Here is a 17,433-nt window from a genome sequence, read left to right as displayed (position 1 = left end):
CCCACTTCGCTTCTAGAACCTGGACTGAAGCTGGATTTGGGCCCTGGGGGTGAACTCTCTGGAGAGGAGGGGAGGGTGTGCGAGGGAGTGTGAGGTGCTGGTGGACGCTGTGAGCCCCTCTGAGCCATCGAGGCTGTGACCTGGCGCCGGTCCGAGGACAGCCTCGGGCGGTCTCTCCTGGTGGGCGGGCGCCAGGCCCCCCGCCGCGCCTCCCGCTGGCTCAGGCCCCGCCAGCTGCCTGCAGGCCCCCCGGGGGCTGTGTTCGCGCGTGTCCTAACCTTGGGGCTCGGTTCTGCATTGTTGATCTATTGAATTCCCAGGGTAGCCCTGGAAACAGGGAGGGATTTGCTCTCAAACAAGAATCTTACTGTTTGCATAGCACAGCCTACCATTTAATTAGAAAAATATGTTTTTAATTAACTTTCTCTTGACAAACACATTGGCTTATGTGAAACGAGGGGAAAATCCAGTCCATGAGAGTGAAAGATGTTGTCAAATGCAAGCCTCGCTCTAGCTCACGCTGGCCGCCTGGCAACCTGGCCTGGACATGGTGCAGGCAGTGGGCAGCAGGCAGTGTGGCCACGTACCCTGAGCCCACAGCCGGCTGGAAACGCTGCAGCCTGGGTTGGCTGTGAGTGGAGAGTGCCCGGGGCCTCCGGTGACTGCGGTGTGTCTGAACCCCCTCCCGGGCGCCCACCGCAATGACCAACAGGTTACAAAAATTGGGAAAGACTTTCCTCAGCTGGAGACCAGGGACTTGGAGGGTTCCCGAAAGATGGAGAGCATATGGAGCCAACTGGCCTAAAAATAGGATAATTGAGAATTGCCAGAATTCTTAGAAAAATTGGACAAACGATGGATAGATTTTAGCACACACACTTTGCTAAAAACTTGATCAAGCAGAAAAATGAACAGGGGTAGAGAATATGTGAACAACATCCAGCAGAGCCGTCTGCGCCCCGTGTGGAGACCCCACGTGGGAACCTCAGAGGCCGAGGCTGGAGGGGGCAGCGGGGGTGTGGAGGGGAGGCCCCCAGGGACGAGGGTCACGGTGGGTGAGGCACCAGGAAGGCCCCCACTCCCCTGGCAGGCAAGTGCCGGGGGGTGGGGGGGAGCCTGGGGACACCCCCGCAGCTCTGCCCTGAGGTCGGGGCCCTCACCCTCCCTATTCCTGGAACAGAAAGTTCTGGTGGAGACTCAGTGCTGTCTCTGCTGTTGCTCCCCACGTCTCCCCTTGGACTCTTCCTCTCTGCCTCTCCTTGGGGCTTGAAACATCTGGCCAGAGACGCGTGACGCCCCTGATGGGTTCCTCTGCACCCCCAACTCGGAATAAGACCAGACCCCCTTCTCAAAAGGAGGAAAAAGAATCACTACGTGAGTCGCACGCGGTCAACTGTGATTCAGGAGAGCAGTCGGTCCACGGAATCTGATCTGAGGGTCTCGAATCAAAAAGAGAACAGAGTTATTGCAAGAAAGGGGAATCGTGTCAGAAAACGGTAACTGATGTTCTCGAGAAGGTGAGCCCAGGGGGGAGCCAGGGAGCAAACCATCTGCGGTGCAAACACCAGCGCCAGCCGGGGCCGTGGGGCGGCAGGGAGAGCAGGCAGGGCGGCTAAGCCCACGGAGACCCTAAGTCCTCCCAGCCTTGGTGGGAGACGTGAAGAGAAGGTGAAGTTAGAGGTTAGCGAGGAGGGCAGGGCCCAGAGCGCAGGGTGGGCGGCTGAGGGCTGCAGGGGATGGGGGGAGGGAAGGGAGGGCAGGGCCCAGAGCGCAGGGTGGGCGGCTGAGGGCTGCAGGGAGTAGGGGGAGGGGAAGAGCCGGTTTCGAAGTGGAAAGAACCTGTATAAACCGAAGGTAGATTTGATCCTGCACGCGGAGCGGGCTCCCCACGCGCAGGCCAAACATTTCAAAGGTCGACGGGCCCTCTGGCTCCTACTCCGGAAGGAAGAGCTCCAATAACCTAAAACACCCTCACATTTCTTGACACCATCTGACACTGAGGTCAGAGGACAAACAATGCACCTGAAATCTAAGGAAAAACAGGCCCCGCTCAGAAGAGGTGGGACGTGAGCCTGACTCAGGGAGCCATCTGTGCTCACGAAGAGCTCCGCTGACGTGTTTAACAGAACCCAACTGCGAAGGGCAGCGTTCCGAGTTGGCCCGTGACCTTCGGCCGGTGTTGTCCCACGCGTACGTGAGGTTATTGGCGAAGGGATCTGCAGCTGTAATTAAGGCTCTGCCCATTGGCTCCGAGTTCACCCAAGGGGAGGGTACCCAGGTGGGTGGGCCTAGTCCATTACAGGGCCACAGGCCGGCGGGGCGGCAAGCGTGGTGGGGGGCGGGGGTGGGCAGCCTATGAGAAGGCGTCCAGAAGACAGCTGCGAAACGGGACCTAGTCCCGCGGCTGCGCGGGGATGCTTCCCGGAGCCTCAGGAGGGTGGACCCAGCCTCCCAAGTGTGGGAGCCCGGAGGGAGCCCAGCCCCGCAGGCAGGCCGGCAGGCCAGCGGGACTTCTGGCCAAGGACAGGGGCCTCACACGTGGAGTGCAGTCAGCCGTCCATGGTGACTTGCAGCTGGGCCGTCAGAAAGGAGGATGCCGGCGGGGGCTGCTGTGAGCATAACGGCAGACGCGGGCAGGGCGTGGGGTGGGATTCAGACTCAGGGGCCAGCTCTTCAGGGACCCCGCCTGGGCGCTGAGGAGCAAGAAGGGACTGGGGCAGGTCTGGAGGAGGGGAGCCCTCAGAGCAGAGCAGAGCAGAGCCAGGGCACAGGTGCAGAACCCCTGCTGCTGGGGGTGGCCGTGGGAGGTCCCTGAGCTCAGGTGACACACACATTCTCTTCACACTTAACACGGAATATTAGGGGAAAACGCTTCAATTGTTGTAACACTCCCCCTCCCCCGAGCGGTGACCAAGAGACGGGACAAGGGATGACACCAGGATGCAGACACTGGAGGGAAGGGGCGGGCAGATGACCCCACAGTGAAAGGACAAAAAGGAAGTCGTGAGGAGTCGTTAAAGGGGCCGGTGTCTCATCAGCGATGGAAGAAAAGCACAGCATAAGTTATCACAAAACTTGTAAGTGGGGCAAATTCTCCTGTGAAAGGGAAAGACTCTAAGGTAGAATTGTAACCAAAGCCAGGCTGATGAAACGATGGCCAAAAACCTACAGAGTGAAGTGCAGAGGCCAGGGTCAGGAGACGGTGGGGGCGCTGCCAGCGTCGGGCAGAGTAGAAATTCAAGACAAATAGCACGGAGCAGGGCACAGAGGCCTCCAGACCAGTGAGCAAACGTTAGAGCGTGTCAGAGAGATCTAGAAATTACAGACCCTTAGAGATAAAAGGAGACATTGCCCAAAGAAATTGTCTTGGGAAAATTCCACACATGATTCTTAGCTTCGATAAACCCAGGAGACAGAATCAAGGTGGAATATTTGAATGATGTAAAGGTTGGTTTAACAGGTATATTTCAAAACGTGTAACCTGCAAACAGGAAACACTATTTTCAAATGCGCATGGAACAGATACATGTGGACATACGTGTAAAATGGAACACAGCCTGGCCCCGCCTCCCCTGCTTCCTCAGACCCCACACTTCCTGGGCATCTCGCAAGCCCCCAGCCAGGCACCGGGGCCCTGGGACTGAGCCCTGCGAGCCTCTCCCCAGCAGCTGCAGCCACTGGGGCCTTTGGAACAGAAATCCCCTCTCAGCTCACAAATGTCTTCCATGCTGAGCTCCTTCTCTGCTCTCTGCCCATCGCCTGCAGGAGGCCCCTCCTCAGAGGCTCCTGGCCTAGTGGGCACCTGGGACCCAGGCCCCTGCCACCAGGCTCCAGGCCGAGCCCCGCACGGAGCAAGTCAGCGCAGGCTTGGCGTCCGCACTTGCCCTCTGAGGGGAGGCCTGCCTGCTGGCTGCCCCTGGGGCCCTACAGGCCTCGCCCGGCTCACTGCTGTGCTGACCTGCAAGGCCGTCTCTCCCGGTCCCTCCTCGCAAGGCACTGGGATGGGGGGGGCCTGGACCCGAGCCCGTTTCCTCCTTAGCCCCTCCACTCTGCTGTCTCCGTCAGCCTCATCTTTTCAGCATGGGGCCGGGGGGCCCGATTCCCTGACACCTGGGGGTGGCCGCCTCTGGGGCCTGTACCCCCTGAGCCAGGTGCGCTGTTCTTGGCGCTCTGAGGTCCTCAAGGAGCCACAGCGGCCCAGACCCGGCTGAGCCCCGGCCCTGTCCTGCCGAGGGATCTTAGCACAGCCCAGGGTTCCTTGGACTTGTGGGCCTGGGTGGGGTGCAATGAGGGGGGTCCGGGCCAGCCCCCGTCCGCCCAGGCCTGGCCCCCACCCCAGGCCCAGATCCTCACCGGAAGACTTCACCCCCGTGGCCGCCTTCACACCCCAAAGGCCAGCACGTGGCGTGTTTACCCACCTCCACCCTGTGCAATCTCCTTCCATGTCTGAGTGTCACAGAAGGAAATGCGGTCCCGCGGCAGCATAACTATGACCCCACACATCTGGAGAGCTCCAAGGCTAGGCCAGTGCCACCCTATGCCTGCCGCCGAGAGCGCAGACCTGGGAGGCCGGGGGTCTGCCCCTGACTCGGCCCCTCGCCGACTGTGCCACCGGGGCCAAGTCGCTCCCTGCTCAGGACTCAGTGTCTGCAAATCTGTAAAATAAGGGCTGGGACCACTGCAAAGACGGCTCCGCCAGGGTGGCCCTGACGAGCTCTGTGGGGGCCCGGTTCCCCGGGGGCTGCCTGCCCCAGCCCAGCGCAGCCAGTGCCACTGCCCACGGGGACCTGGAACCCGCCCTCCCCCAGAAGCCCTCCTCCCCACCCCGCCCCCTGCCCTGCGGTGTGAGGCGCCCCCACCTGGAACCTCCGCCCCTCCGCGCCTGCCAGGTGCTCCAGCCTCGGGGACGCCTCCTCCTGCAGGGCCCGCGCGGCCTGTGCGCTGCTCAGCTCACCCTCCGCCTGGCGCCGGCCTGTGGGGCAAGCGGGGCAGCTCGCCTGGCTCCCAAGGTCTGTGGGGCTGCCTCCCGGGGACGGCCCCTCCCATTGCACAGGCTGGGAAACTGAGGCTCGGTGAGTTTAAGTGACCGGCACCTAGATGGTAGGGGCTGGAGAGACCCCCCCTCTGAAAATACCCTGCCCTTCCCATCCTGCCTCAAAGCTCAAGGTCCCCGGGGGCAGGTCTGGGGTGCCAGCTCCCTCTGCCTGGACTCCAGGCCCCTCCCCACCCTTCCTTCTCTCCTGCTGGCTTTGCTCCCAGACATCCCTCCCTTGGACTCCGTGCCAGGCCCGGGCCTGCCCCCTGGGCAGACCCAGGAGTGGGGGAAGGGGGACAGAAAGGAGGTGGGGTGACCAGCAGGGCAGGGGGCCTCCCTCTGAGGAGCTGATGTGGGAAGAGGGCTCTGGGCGGCGGGCACAGCCCGTGCAGATGCCCAGAGGTGGGACTGCAGGAGGCCGGCGTGGCGGAGGACCTGGGGGCCAGGTCGGGGAGGGCCTTGGAGGCCTCTGGACTTTACTGCCTTGTGACGGGGAAGCCACGGCTGAGAAAGACCCACCAGCTGCCAGGTGCTGGGGCACCTCGGGGTGGGGGGGCACGCTGGTTCCGGGGTCTGGCCCCGTGGCCCGAGCCCGAGCAGCTCCCGGGATGGACCCCTGCGGTGCCAGGAGGTGGGCTCTGGGGGCCCTTGCAGTGGTGCCCGGGGCAGGGTGGGGAAGGGCAGCCACCTTCCTCTGCCTCGGCCAGCGCCCTCTGCAGCTGCCCCGCGTGGCTCTGGGCTCGGGCGCGCTCGCTCTCGGCCTCGCTCAGCTGGCTGCTCAGGCTCCCCACCTGGCAGCGCCAGGCATCCTGGGCGGGAGAACCAAGGTCAGGGGGCAGCTGGTGGGCGTGGGCGGGTGGAGGGCCAAGTACCGGGCTAGAGGGTCGGGTGGGGCAGCTCATGGCTGCTCGGGCGGGAGGGGGCGGTGGGCGGCTGGGCTGGCCTGCAGGTGCGGGGCGGGGGGCACCGAGGGCCGGAGTGGCGGCTGGGCTCCCGTGTCCAGCTGTGCGGGACGGACACAGAGCGGGGCAGCAGGGCCTGCAGGGGCACAGGAGCCGGCCCGTAGGTGGGGTCAGGGTGACCTGCAGGGACGGCCCCCCGCCGGGATCTGGGCCTGTGTGGTGCTGGAGCCCATCCCTGGGGCTGGCACTGGTCGGGCGGGGCCGGGTGGGGCGGTGGAAGGTGAACAGGTGTCCGTGGAGGACCCCGGGCCAGGGCCCGGTCACTGTCAGTCTGTCTTTTCCCACCCTCGCCCCTTCGAGTCTGGCGAATCTGGCGGGGGCAGCTCATGCACTGCCCTGAGGGATCCCCGGGGCAGCAGGGTGGGGTCACTGGGGCACTCTAGGGGGGACCTGGCCAGCCCCTGGGTTGGTTCTTCAGAGGATGGGCACTGCTGCCTGATCTGAGGACGGAAGGCAGCCCTGGACAATGGGGCAGCTGGGTTTCGAGGGATGCTGGTATTTATTGGTATTTATCCCTCAGGGTCCTGCCAGGGTCTCAGTGGATTCAGGACGGACAGACAGAAGGACAGCAGACCGAGTGAGCGGCTCCTCGCCGTCTCCTGCAGCCTCCAGGACAGGTCCTCCCCGCCCCCCTTACCCGCTCCCGCTGGGCATCCCGCAGCTTCTGCGCCAAGTCCCTCAGGGCGTCCCTCACCGAGGCCACGGCCCCCTCTGTGCTGCGGTCTCCCGGGGCAGGCGAGGGCCATCGGAGCGGCGAGCGGGATCGGCCGGGGGTGCTGGCACTGGCACTCTGCCGCCCAGGGTAACCCTGGGTGCCCTCTGAGCCTGCAGGACAGTGACGACTGAGAGAGCGTGGTGGGGATGCGGTGACAGACACGCAGGTGCCCTGTCCCCCTTTCTCTCTGCCGTCCCCAGCCATGGGGAGCTTGGGGGGGGCACAGGGTTCAGGCCCCCGCTTCTCTCCTGCTGGATCTGCTCCCAGACATCCCTCCTTTGGATTCCTAACCCTAACCCTAACCCGAGGGTCATGAACCCTAGGGGGGGGTGACTGCCCCAGGAGGGTGACACAGCTGGGACAGGAGCCTGCCTGAAGCCACGGAGGACACTGACCTTTGGTGGGGGAGCCGGGCCGCTCAGGGGAGGCCATGGGGCTCTGTCCCCGGAGCCCCAGGCCCAGGCGGAGCGTGGACCACAGCCGCACCAGCTGGGCCTCCACCTCCCGCCTGGCGCCCTCGGCCTGGGCCAGCTCCTGCTCCAGGCTGCCGACCCGGCGGCAGGCCCTGTCCAGGCGAGCCTGGAGGCCATCGGCCGTGCCGCTGGCCTGCTGCAGCTTCCTGGTGACGCCGTGCAGCTCGGTCCGGAGGGTCCGCTCGGCGCCCTGGCTCTCGCAGAGGCCCTCCTCCAGCTGCTTCTCCCGGGCCTCGGCCCTGGCTTCCACCTCCTCCAGTGTCTGCTGCAGCCTCAGGACCTGTGGGAGGGACTCGGGGGCTCCAGACCCACCTGCCCTCTGAAGACTCCCCAGACCTCTTGGCCTTACCCCCTCCTCGGCATGTCACAGCTAGGGGGCCCTGGACCTCCTTCCCACCCCCTGTCTGACTATGGGGACACCTGAGCCCAGGTGGGGAGGGACACCCCAGAACCATGGAGCAGGTCCTGGCAGGCAGCAGAGCCCACTGGCAGCCACACAACCCTGGCCAGATGGGGCGGTGGCCCCAGGCTGTCCCCTCCTTGGCCTGCGTGGGGCCAGCCCCAGGCAGACCCTTCTCGCGGCCTGACTTGTGCCCCCATCCCCTGGGATGGTTCCTCCGTGGACTCAGGCAAAGTGCCCTCTGAATACTCATGAGTGAATGGGGGATACACGGAGACGCCACAGCCTCTCAGGAAGTGCCCAGGCTCGGGGGGAGACAGCCAGTCCCCCAGCTTGCGGCCCCGCGCCTGCCAGACGGGAAGCCCTGGGTGCTGCTGGGCTCCTACCTCCCTCTGCGAGCGCTCTCTGGCTGCCTGTGCCTCGGCCGCCAGCCTCTGCAGCTCCAGCGCCTCCTGCTGGCTCTGCTGCTGCTGCTGTGCGCCCTGTGCGCCCCGGACCTGCATACGGCACAGCTCCTGGCTCTTCCTCTGGTTCTCGGCCTCCAGTGACATCACCTGGGTGTGTGGGGTCTACACTGAGGGCGTCGTCTGGGCCTCTGTGCCAGGAGGGCAGGGGGGGCTGGGGGAGGCCTCCCTCCCGGGCAGCAGACTGCACTTGGGGAGGCTAAGGCCATGTCCACTTCCAGCCTGGGGTCTGTGCCGTGCCCCCCGCAAGACCAGGCCCTTGGAGCTGACTCTCTCGGCCACTCCACACCCTCTCCCGGTGTCTCGTCTCTGGGGCCAGGACACTCTGTGGAGCCCAGAGACGTGAAAAATGCTGGTGCAGAGGCCACTCCAGCGAGGAAGGGTGCCTGTGCCCGTGCCTACTGTAGACAGTTCACCAACCAATTTGTCTGCAGAAGTCTGGCAAAACTGGGTGTGCACACTTTGAAGGGCGGTCTAGGGCCCTCCTGGGTGGGCTTGAGACCAAGGTGGTCAGTGTTAAGTGGCCGTGACCTCAGACGCCAAGGCTAAAGGATGAAGCAGTACCCATCTGTTCACCCTGAGCCCTGAGGCGGCCGCGACGGGAAGAACCCAGGCCACTCGGGGCCACGGGAGCTGCCCACCTCATCCCCCCGACAGCCAGCATCAGCCACCGGACGCCTGAGAAGACGTGCTGGGAGAGCCCCACCGTCGGTCCCTCTGTGGAGTGGCGCCTCCTCGGCGTGCGCCTCGTGGGGCAGAGCCAAGCCGTCCCCTCCGCGTGGCGCCCTGGCTGAACTCCTGGTCCTCAGGGTCCGTGGGCGTCCGAATGATTGTTTTAAGCCAGTAGGTTTGGGACTTGTCCTTGTGCCCCACAGGCAGACCCAACCCAGACCCCGTGAGTCTGAGCAGGGCCCTTCTGCTGTGGCTCCAAGTCTGGGGAGGTGGGGGGCGCTCCCGGAGGGGTGTGGGCTCCAGGGCGGCCCCTCACCTGTCTGCGTAGCTCCTGGAGCTGCCGGTGGGCGTCTGCCCGCGCCTGCTCTGCCCCTTGCAGAAGGGCCCGCAGCTTGCCGGCCTCCTTCTGGGCCGCTGCCCGGGCCTCCTCCAGCACCAGCACCTTCCGTTCACTCTCCTCCTTGGAGCGCTGAAAGCTGAGCAGGGGGTCACAACCTTGGGCCGGGGAGCTCCCTGGGGGCTCCGGCATCCCCCGAGGTGACGGTCCTGGCCACCCGGCAGGCTGCCCGCCTCACTCCAGCCAGACACTCCCCACGTCCGATTCGAGTGTCCCGAAGCCCAGCCTCCTGGGGCACGCCTCTGTCTGGGTCCGACTGCCCAGCTGGCCGGGCCCCTCACTGTGTCTCAGCCCCTCTCCCCACACCCTCCCTCTAGCCACGCTCCCAGAGGCCCAGCGTCCAGCATCCGCCGGCACCTCCGCCGCTCCCTGGGGAGGGCCGCAGCTCCGGCCAGGCTGTCCTGCCTCTGGTGGGCATCCTGGAGCCACTGACCAGGTCCTCGGCCTCCCTCTGCTCCCCGGCCCTGGGCCGTCTCCTTCTGGCCACTTGGGGCCTGTCTTGCCTGCTGAACGGAACTTCCTGAGGGTGAGGACAGGCCTGACGGCGTCCCAGCCTCCCCCTCCTGGGCCAGCACCGTAGACCCTTTGGATGGGCAGCTGGCACCCTGGGTCCCCTTGGTGTGTCCGCTTCACCATCATCTGGCCCAGCTCAATAGGACCAGGGCTGCTCGGTGGGGCGGCCGCCCTACCTGGCCTTCTCCTGCTCGACTCTGCGGATGGTGGCCCGCAGCTCGGTGTTGGAATCCCGCAGCATGTCCTTCTCTCGGGCCTCGTCCTCCAGCGCCCGGCGGGCGTCCTGGGCCTCCCTGTGCAGCCCCTCCCGGCTCTCCTCGCTGCCCTGCAGCTCCCGGCGCAGGGCGGCCAGCCCCTCCTGGGTCTCGTGCAGCTGTGCCCGCAGCCTCTCGGCCTGGGGAGGAGTGTGCAGCTCTAGGGACCAGCTGGGGGCCACGGGCCAGGGTCAACTGTGGCCTCTGGCTCTGCTCTGGCAGCGCCAGCGCCCCACCCACCCCCGCCCCGAGTCGTCAAGTGCTCGAAGGAGAAGCAGGCAGCCCGGCTTTGCCCACGCCGCTGAGGCTGCAGGACGGCTCACGGGGGCCCGTCCCAGAGCCCTGGCAGGAGACACCCTGGCCCTTCCTGACCCTGGTGCTGCCCTGCGCTCCCTCCCTGGACCCTGGGGACGTTGGTCACCAGTCAGCAGGGCCTGTGTGGGACACAGCTCCGCCCACACCTCGGCACTGTCCCCACCTGTGTCCCTCGGGCGGCTCCTCCCCTTCAGTAAGGGTGTGGCCCCCGGGCCACCGCCCAGCCTGGTGTGGAGAGCCGCCTCAGCAGCCCCGGCTCCGGAGCCCTGCACGGCCACGGGCATGTCCACTGCCTCGGGCCTCGGCTCCCTCTCGGTGAGGTAGGGGGAGGGGAGGCCAGGTCTCTGGGCAACGGCGCCCTCAGCGTCCTCTGGCCGCAGCAGAGCCGCCCGGACCGGGCTGTCGCTGTCACAGGAGCACGGTTCAAGGTGCCCGCCACAGAATCGAGGGCCTCCTAAACCCCAGGGGTGAGGGCAGCAGAGGCCCCAGGATGGGAAGGCTGTGGAGCCGGTGGGGACCTCAGGGCCCAGCAGCCCGGACCCTGGCCTCAGGCCACTCCGCACCTCTGTGAGCTGACCCGAGGAGGGGGAGAGGCTGCAGGCGTGTCCTCGTCCCCTGCCAGACCTGCTCCGGGCCCAGAGGGGGACTCCCACCGCGCTGGAGCCGGGATCTGTGTCATCCCCTGCTCCGGGGCCCTCCTCACCCCCTGGCTTCCAGGCAGGGCCTGTGGCTCCGTGGTTTTGTGGGGCTGAGAGCCGAGCTGAAGCGTCGGTGGCGGCCAGGGTTCCTAACCGCCCTGGGACGCGAGCTGCCTCAGGGCCCCCCGGGCTCACCCTCTGGTGGGAGGTGCTGGAGGGAGTGCAGACCCCGGGAAGGGGCAGCCCAGCCCGACGCGCGGGCTCTGGGGCTCGGCCGGGATCCCTGGTCTCCCCACCGACCACGGCGCACTCTGGAGAAGGCGTGCCCCAGAGGAGGAGGTGGAGGAAGCCGGCGGGGGAAGCCACAGAAATGGAGCCACGTCCGGGCGCTGGTTTGCCGGAGCGAGCCCCACTTTGCTGGCTGTTTCAGCGGGACACTGTCCAGGCCCCTGGCCGGCCTGGCTCCCGCGTCCGCCGGCTGTTATTGTTGTTCTGTTTTTGGGAAAGGCCCCCCTCCGCTCCCCTCCCGCCCCCCACATGTGGGAGCCACAACTGTGCAGAGCATTTTCCGCCGAGCTCAGCAGAAATCCACCCCGAAGGTCAAGGACCAGCGAAAGGGCCTATCCATCATAAAAGAAGCTGTTTTCATTTCCCAGGGCCGAGGAGATGAAAACAAGCAAAACAAACGCGGGGGAGCCCCCCCGCCCCGCCCTCCGCCTCATGAGAACAACCATCCCTTTTACAGGAATTTTACAGCCAAATCTCTTAATGTGATTATAATAATTATTTCTTTACTAGAAATTGTATAAACAGCCTCTTTTGAAATCTCCTGCAGGGAGGTGACCCGAGGGCTCTGCACGGAGGAGGGAAAGCAGGGGAGGGGCTGCTGAGGGGCGCTGGCCTGTGTGTGCGTGTTCACGTGTGTGCATGCATGTGCAAGCACACACGTGTGTATGCACACAGCATGCGTGAGTGTGTGGTGTGTGCGTCTGCACACACCTATGTGCAGACATGCGTGCCCACGTGTCCATTCACACACACGTGTGATGCTCATATACGTGTGTACTCTCGGAGCCGCGTGTGCTGCTTGTTGCACAGACGTGGTGTCCATGTGTGTTTGCATGTGTGAGTGCTGTGTCCACGCATGAGTGCACGTGTGTGCACTGTCACTGTGTGTGCACATGTGTGCATGGGGGTGTGGTCCCCATGTGCACAGGAGGTGTATGTGTTGCGTGTGATACACGCACACACACACACACGCACGCGCGTGTGGACCTCAGGCACGGCTGTGAGAGGCCTGGACGTTCCTCCAGTTTAAAGGCTGTGAAAATGTTATGGTTTCCATGGCAACTCTGGGCCAGCCTGGCGCCTGGGAGGGTCCTCTGGGCTCCCTCTCTCTGCCATTGTTCCCCTTGCCCCCCTCACCCGCCTCAGCCTCCCCATCACCCCGTCCCCATTCTGGGGCCCCCCTCTCCTTTCTGGGGGCGGCCGATCGGGGAACCTGAACTTCCCACGAGGCCTTGCTTTCTCCCTTCACCCACCAGCACAAACGTGCCCCTGGTCTCCCCGGCTCCTCCCCCTGCCGCCCCCAGTTTTAAAATCTCATTCTGCTTCCCCGTGTGGTCGCTGACCGGGCCTGACTTCGAAATCTGTTGAAAGGAGACCTTTCTCTTTGGGGGCCAAAGTAAACAGGCTGTCATGTTCAATCACGCTCTCGTCCTCTCCTGGCCCGGCTCGGGGTGCCGGGGGAGGGCGCAGCCCCTCTCCTCACTGCTGGCCGCCCCCCCGCCCGCCTGCCAGCCTTGGCGCCCGGCCCGGGGAGTGCATGAGGTCGCCGGGCCCCGGGGCCCCTCCCCCAGCCCCAATCCCTGTGCCCGCCTGCCCTCCCCCTCCCGGCGTCCCCAAGTCCCGTCAAATCCCCTTCAGAAACACCTCCCGGCCTGCCTGCCGAGCTCCGCCGGCCTGGGCCCAGACCGGCCCCCACCCCGGGACACCTCACGAGGCTCCGGGGGCCTGCACGGCCTCTGGGCCCTGGCAGGGCCTGCGCGCGGCTGCCCCTGGACACCCCACTCACTCTGCGTGTCCCCCCCCGCCCAGGGCAGTCTCGCCCCCCAGGGCCTGGTCCGGCGGCGTCCAGGCCTCACGCTGCGTGCGGGCTGCACCCGCTCAGCACCGTCTCGCCCGGGGTCCCCCCACGGCCTGTTCGAAGGTGGGTCCTGCATGCGGGTCCCCTCCTACCCCTCAGGTCACACCTGCCTCGCGGGAGCCCCCCTTCCCGCCCTGCCTCACCTCTCGCCTGGCGCTGCTCCGCTCGGCCGCCATCTCCCGGAGCCTCTCGCCCAGAGCCCTGGCCTCCCTCTGACGGGCCGAGATGGCGTCCCCAAACTGGGCCTGCAGGGCCTTCAGGTCCGCGGTCGTGGCGCTGATGGCGGCCTGGGGGGAGCAGCAAGCCGGCCGCAGCGTCAAGCGCGCCTGGCGGTAGGCTCAGGCCCCCACGGGCAGCCGGCTCGGGCCGCATAAGGTGGGCCTGGGGCTCTGGATGACCACGGCCAATGCCTCCAATGCCGGTTCCTGAGGGTCCCAGCAGTGAGGGGGGCGGGGCAGAGGTCCCGGGGTGGGGGGAGCTTCCCATGGGAAGGGCTGACTCTGCCCCCTGAACTTTCAAGCAGGTGGGTGGGTCGGGGGACGCCCCCAGGCTCTAAGTGTGTGAGTACCCGCGACATGTCCGGGAGGGGTCGGGGGCTCTGCCTGCACCCCTTGGGCGTAGGTCGTCCCTATTCGGACACGCGGCTACGCTCCGATTGGATGTCCATTCGGGCGGGACTCAGCTTGGCCTGAATCTGCTTTCCTGTGGCCACAGCGCCCAAGACGCTCCTCTAGAACTAACCGAGGGGCACCTGGAGCAGCGGGTCCTCTGGGCCACAGGCTTGGCCGTGGCGGTGCTCGAACCCCTCCTGCCCATGAACGAAGACACCACCTGCTTACCCTGAGCCCGAGGCCCAGCCCAGCCTCCTGGCCAGGACACACCCCCGCCACCCGGCCCCGGGGTGGTCTGGGCCCCCAGGGGCAGTTTCCTCTGCTGGGGCGAGGGACAGAGCCGGCTTTGTGCTCCGGGGAGGCCTGGTGCCCTGCTGCGCCCCACTGGGTCTCTGGGAGACCCCTCCCCCCCCCAGTTTGCAGGCCACTGCCTGAGGGCTCTGGCAGGCTGGGGCTCTATCAGGCCAAGCCTCCTGCTCTCGGGGATGGAACCTTGCTGGCGCCGCCTCTGTTCCTGGCCCCTGCTGTCCGTCTCCGCTGAGAAGCGTCACCTTGGACGGCCACGTCTGGCTGTGCCCCCAGGACAGCCCTAGCGAGGCTGCAGTGAGTGCGTGGTGTGGGCAGGGTGGGGTGGGGGTGGAAGGGCTGCCTCTTCGGGGTCATGAACCACAGGGCAAAGCCGGGAGCCCCTCCACCTACGGGGGGCTTGCTCGTAGGTCACCCCACAACCGGTGTTCCTTGGCTGGCATTTCTCCCCACCCTCCCCTCTCAGTGGGTTTTAATTTCCATTTTCCAAGCCGTGGTGGCAAAAGAGCCCTTAATGAGCTCCCGGAAGAGCCCAGCTGGCGGGCAGGCCCCCCCCCCCCCGCCGCCCATCCAGGGGGAGACTCAGAGCCAGCTCTAGGGAAAACTCCCAGAGAGGCCCCTCTGCGAGCCGGGGCCTCCGCTCCCGGGTCTTGGGGTCTTTCCTGGCCCCCTGACCACAGGGTGGGCCGAGAGAGCAGCTAGGGGGAAGGAGGCCCCAGTCCCATGGGGCTCCCACACCACTCGCGGCTGTGCCCATGGAGGGGCCATCTGGCCTCGGGGGCAGAACAGAGCAGGGCGGGGGCTCCAGGGAGCGCGGCTCTTAGGCAACACTCTCCCGGGTGCCAGGAGCTGCCCAGGACTTCTCAGCTAGTGACCTGGGGATCCGGGTCGCTGCATCGGGACGGGGTGAGGAAACACCCTGGCAGCCAACTCCTAATTGCAACACTCTTTCCCCTGCCCAGCGCCCCTCCCCCCACTGTCCGGTAGGTCGGAACAAACTGCCTGGCCTCCCCAGGCCCTGCCATCTGGGCGTCCTGCCCTCGTCCAGGAGGCCTGTCCTGCGGTCACTGAGCATGGCCCCGCTTGTGGGGTCAGAGGGTCGCCACCCAGCCCTGCAGCCTGCGTTCCATCCACTCACTTGTCCATGGGCTCACTGGGTCATTAATGCAGCACCAGGGGAGCATCCAACCCCGCACCCTTGGGGCTGGGGACACACCAGGGACCGGGGTGAGAAATGAAGGTGGGCAGGCTGGAAGGACAAAGGCAGGGAGCAGAGGAGACGTGGCGCTGGCCCAGCTGAGCCGACTGGGTGCGGCTGGAGCCCTGGGAGTGTGCAGCAGGGTCCGGCCTTGCCCTCAACCACCCCCACTACCCGCAGGGGGGCTGTGTCGCCTGACCTCACCGTGAGCCGTCCCCCCGGCCCCCTCCTCCCGTGAGCAGCAGGACCCTGGCCTCCGCATCACCCACCCGGGGCCTGGCACCACTCCGTAAACAGGCCGAGGCTACCCTGCCGGCGACCGCAGCGGTGCCCAGCCCCGCCCGTGGGGTGGGGCACAGGACCCCAGGGTTGCCACCCCTACTCCCCAGAGTCTTAGTTGCTGTTGCCTGCCCTGTCCCCCCCAGACGTGGGCTCCTGAAGAGGAGTCAGGGGCCCCGGGTGACCCCAGCTGGCTGCCCACAGTGGCCTCCATGCACGTGTGGGCCTCTGTCCACTGGCCCAGGGTGGGCTGCTACCTGCTGGGGTCCCTCTGGCCCCTCGGCGGACGCCTCCCTCCGGCTCTGCTGGGGATTCTCTACGGGGTCGTTTCCGGTGAGCGTTTGCCTCAGTTACAACGCCGGCCTACCTGGCTGGGTTTCTCCTTTGGGAGGGGCCTCTCCAGAGAGTCAGCCCCAAGAGGCCCTCGGAGCCTCCTACAGCTATGCTGTGCCACAGGCAGCTGAGGTCAGACAGGGAAGGCCGGGGGCTGGGGGGCTGGCGGGCACAAGCCTGGGTCTGCCCCCTCTGTTGCTGGTGCCAGGCCCTCCCCTCTCTGGCTTCTGCCCAGTGGCACGAAGGTGACTGGCCTGCTGCCCCCCACCCCTGTCCCACCCCATAGCCTTTGCTTCCCGCGGAGACACTGTCCCCTCCCAGCAGGGCATCTGGAGATCCCTGGGGGAAACGGAGGCTTGGGTGGGTTGGTTGGAAGGGATGCATCCCTGGGACCAGGCAGGGAGGGGGCGCCTCTGGGGGTCTGCCGCCCCTGCTGGGCTGTGCAGGCGGCCAGGCCAGGTGTCCCGTTCTGGCTGGGGTGCGGGCTCACCTCGGCTCGCTCCTGCCGGCCCTGGGCCTCCTGCTGCACCAGCTCCAGCTCCCACGCGGCCCGGGACAGTTCCTCCCTCAGCTGGCTGGTCTCCGCTTCCCTCAGAGCCAGGGCCTGGGCGACGGGGTGGGGTGCTCGTGAGAGGGCTGGGGGGCTCTGAGGAGAGGCTCAGCAGAGCTCTGGGTGCCACGGCCCTGCCAGGACGCAGGCTCTGGGAGGAGGAGCCCCTCAGAGGCAGCTGCATCCTGAGGGGGTAGGTCCAGCCTCCCAGCCTGCGGTCAGGCAGCTCCCCTACCCCACCTGCATCTGCCCAATACCTGCTCTTTCCCAGCGCAGGTCAGGGGGCTTCACGGGCCACCTCCTCCCTGGAGCCCTCCAGCCGCTCCAGGCACAGAGCAGGAACCGCTAATGGTTCTTAACCTCCCCAAGTGCTCCGTGTCGCTGAGGGTGAGGGGGTGCGTGTGAGCCCCCAGAGATGCTGCATTTCACCCACCAGCCCCGAGGTGGGAGGGACCCCTGCTCTGTCATCAGGCTGTGAGGTGGCAGAGATTTGGCAATGCCTGTCAGTCACAAATGCACATCCTCTCCATGCCAGGCCCGCTGGGGAGGGCAGCCTGGAGACGTGCATGACCTACGCTCGGGGTCTCCGATGAGTATTTATAATGTTATTTATAATGGCAGCAAGACTCCCACCGAAGGGAGGCCAACAGAACAAAGGGGGGTCCTGCACACGTGAGGGCGTCATGCAGCTGTGAAAAAGAACCATCGCGCTCTGAACAGTGTGGAAAGACCCCAGATCTGTTGATCCTGAGAAGAGAAAGTCCCAGAACATTGTGTGTCCTCTTCATCCTTGTGCTACAGAGGCGGGTGTAGGAGTGTGTATTCCCACTTGCTGGCCTGTGCACGGCAATCTCTGGGAGAAGGTCTGTAACAAAGAGTGTGTCTGCTTTTTGCCCTGGGTGCTGGGGGAGCCTCTAAACCCCCGGAATTTCACAAGTGAGGGACCCTGGGACCACACCTGAGCTTGTGCTAACAAGGTGGTCAGAACCCTGGGGCAGTGAGCCGCTGAGATCAGCCTGACCACCCAACCTCTGGGAGGGGGCTGGACCCTGATTTGAGACCATCACACCCACACCACCCAATAAAACCCTGGAGCTTACCGGCCGGTAAACACCCTAATGTGCCAGTGGCTGACCTGCCCTGACTGCGGAGAGAGAGCCCGTCCCTGTGTC

The 17,433-nt window shown here is 65.7% G+C and overlaps 1 protein-coding gene across 1 annotated transcript in view; it reads right to left on the bottom strand.

Moving 5' to 3' along the window:
• Positions 1–391: 391 nt before the first annotated feature.
• CROCC2 (ciliary rootlet coiled-coil, rootletin family member 2) overlaps positions 392–17,433 on the bottom strand; it is a 59,703-nt gene continuing 42,661 nt past the window's right edge. Inside the window, exons 18-27 of the mRNA XM_082466013.1 lie at positions 16,202–16,315; positions 13,128–13,271; positions 9,808–10,025; positions 9,038–9,197; positions 7,972–8,139; positions 7,108–7,465; positions 6,635–6,822; positions 5,724–5,844; positions 4,860–4,972; positions 392–1,439 (exon numbers count right to left, since the gene is read on the bottom strand). Of these exons, the coding sequence (XP_082322139.1) occupies positions 1,401–1,439; positions 4,860–4,972; positions 5,724–5,844; positions 6,635–6,822; positions 7,108–7,465; positions 7,972–8,139; positions 9,038–9,197; positions 9,808–10,025; positions 13,128–13,271; positions 16,202–16,315 (1,623 nt within the window). The 3' untranslated portion in view covers positions 392–1,400. The remainder of the gene's footprint in view (positions 1,440–4,859; positions 4,973–5,723; positions 5,845–6,634; positions 6,823–7,107; positions 7,466–7,971; positions 8,140–9,037; positions 9,198–9,807; positions 10,026–13,127; positions 13,272–16,201; positions 16,316–17,433) is intronic.

Source organism: Balaenoptera physalus, assembly GCF_965194825.1.
Source record: "Balaenoptera physalus genome assembly, chromosome: 6".
Classification (NCBI taxonomy): Eukaryota; Metazoa; Chordata; class Mammalia; order Artiodactyla; family Balaenopteridae; genus Balaenoptera; species Balaenoptera physalus.
The sequence above is the reverse complement of the archived record's forward strand: the minus strand, read 5'-3'. Positions and strand labels throughout refer to the sequence as shown.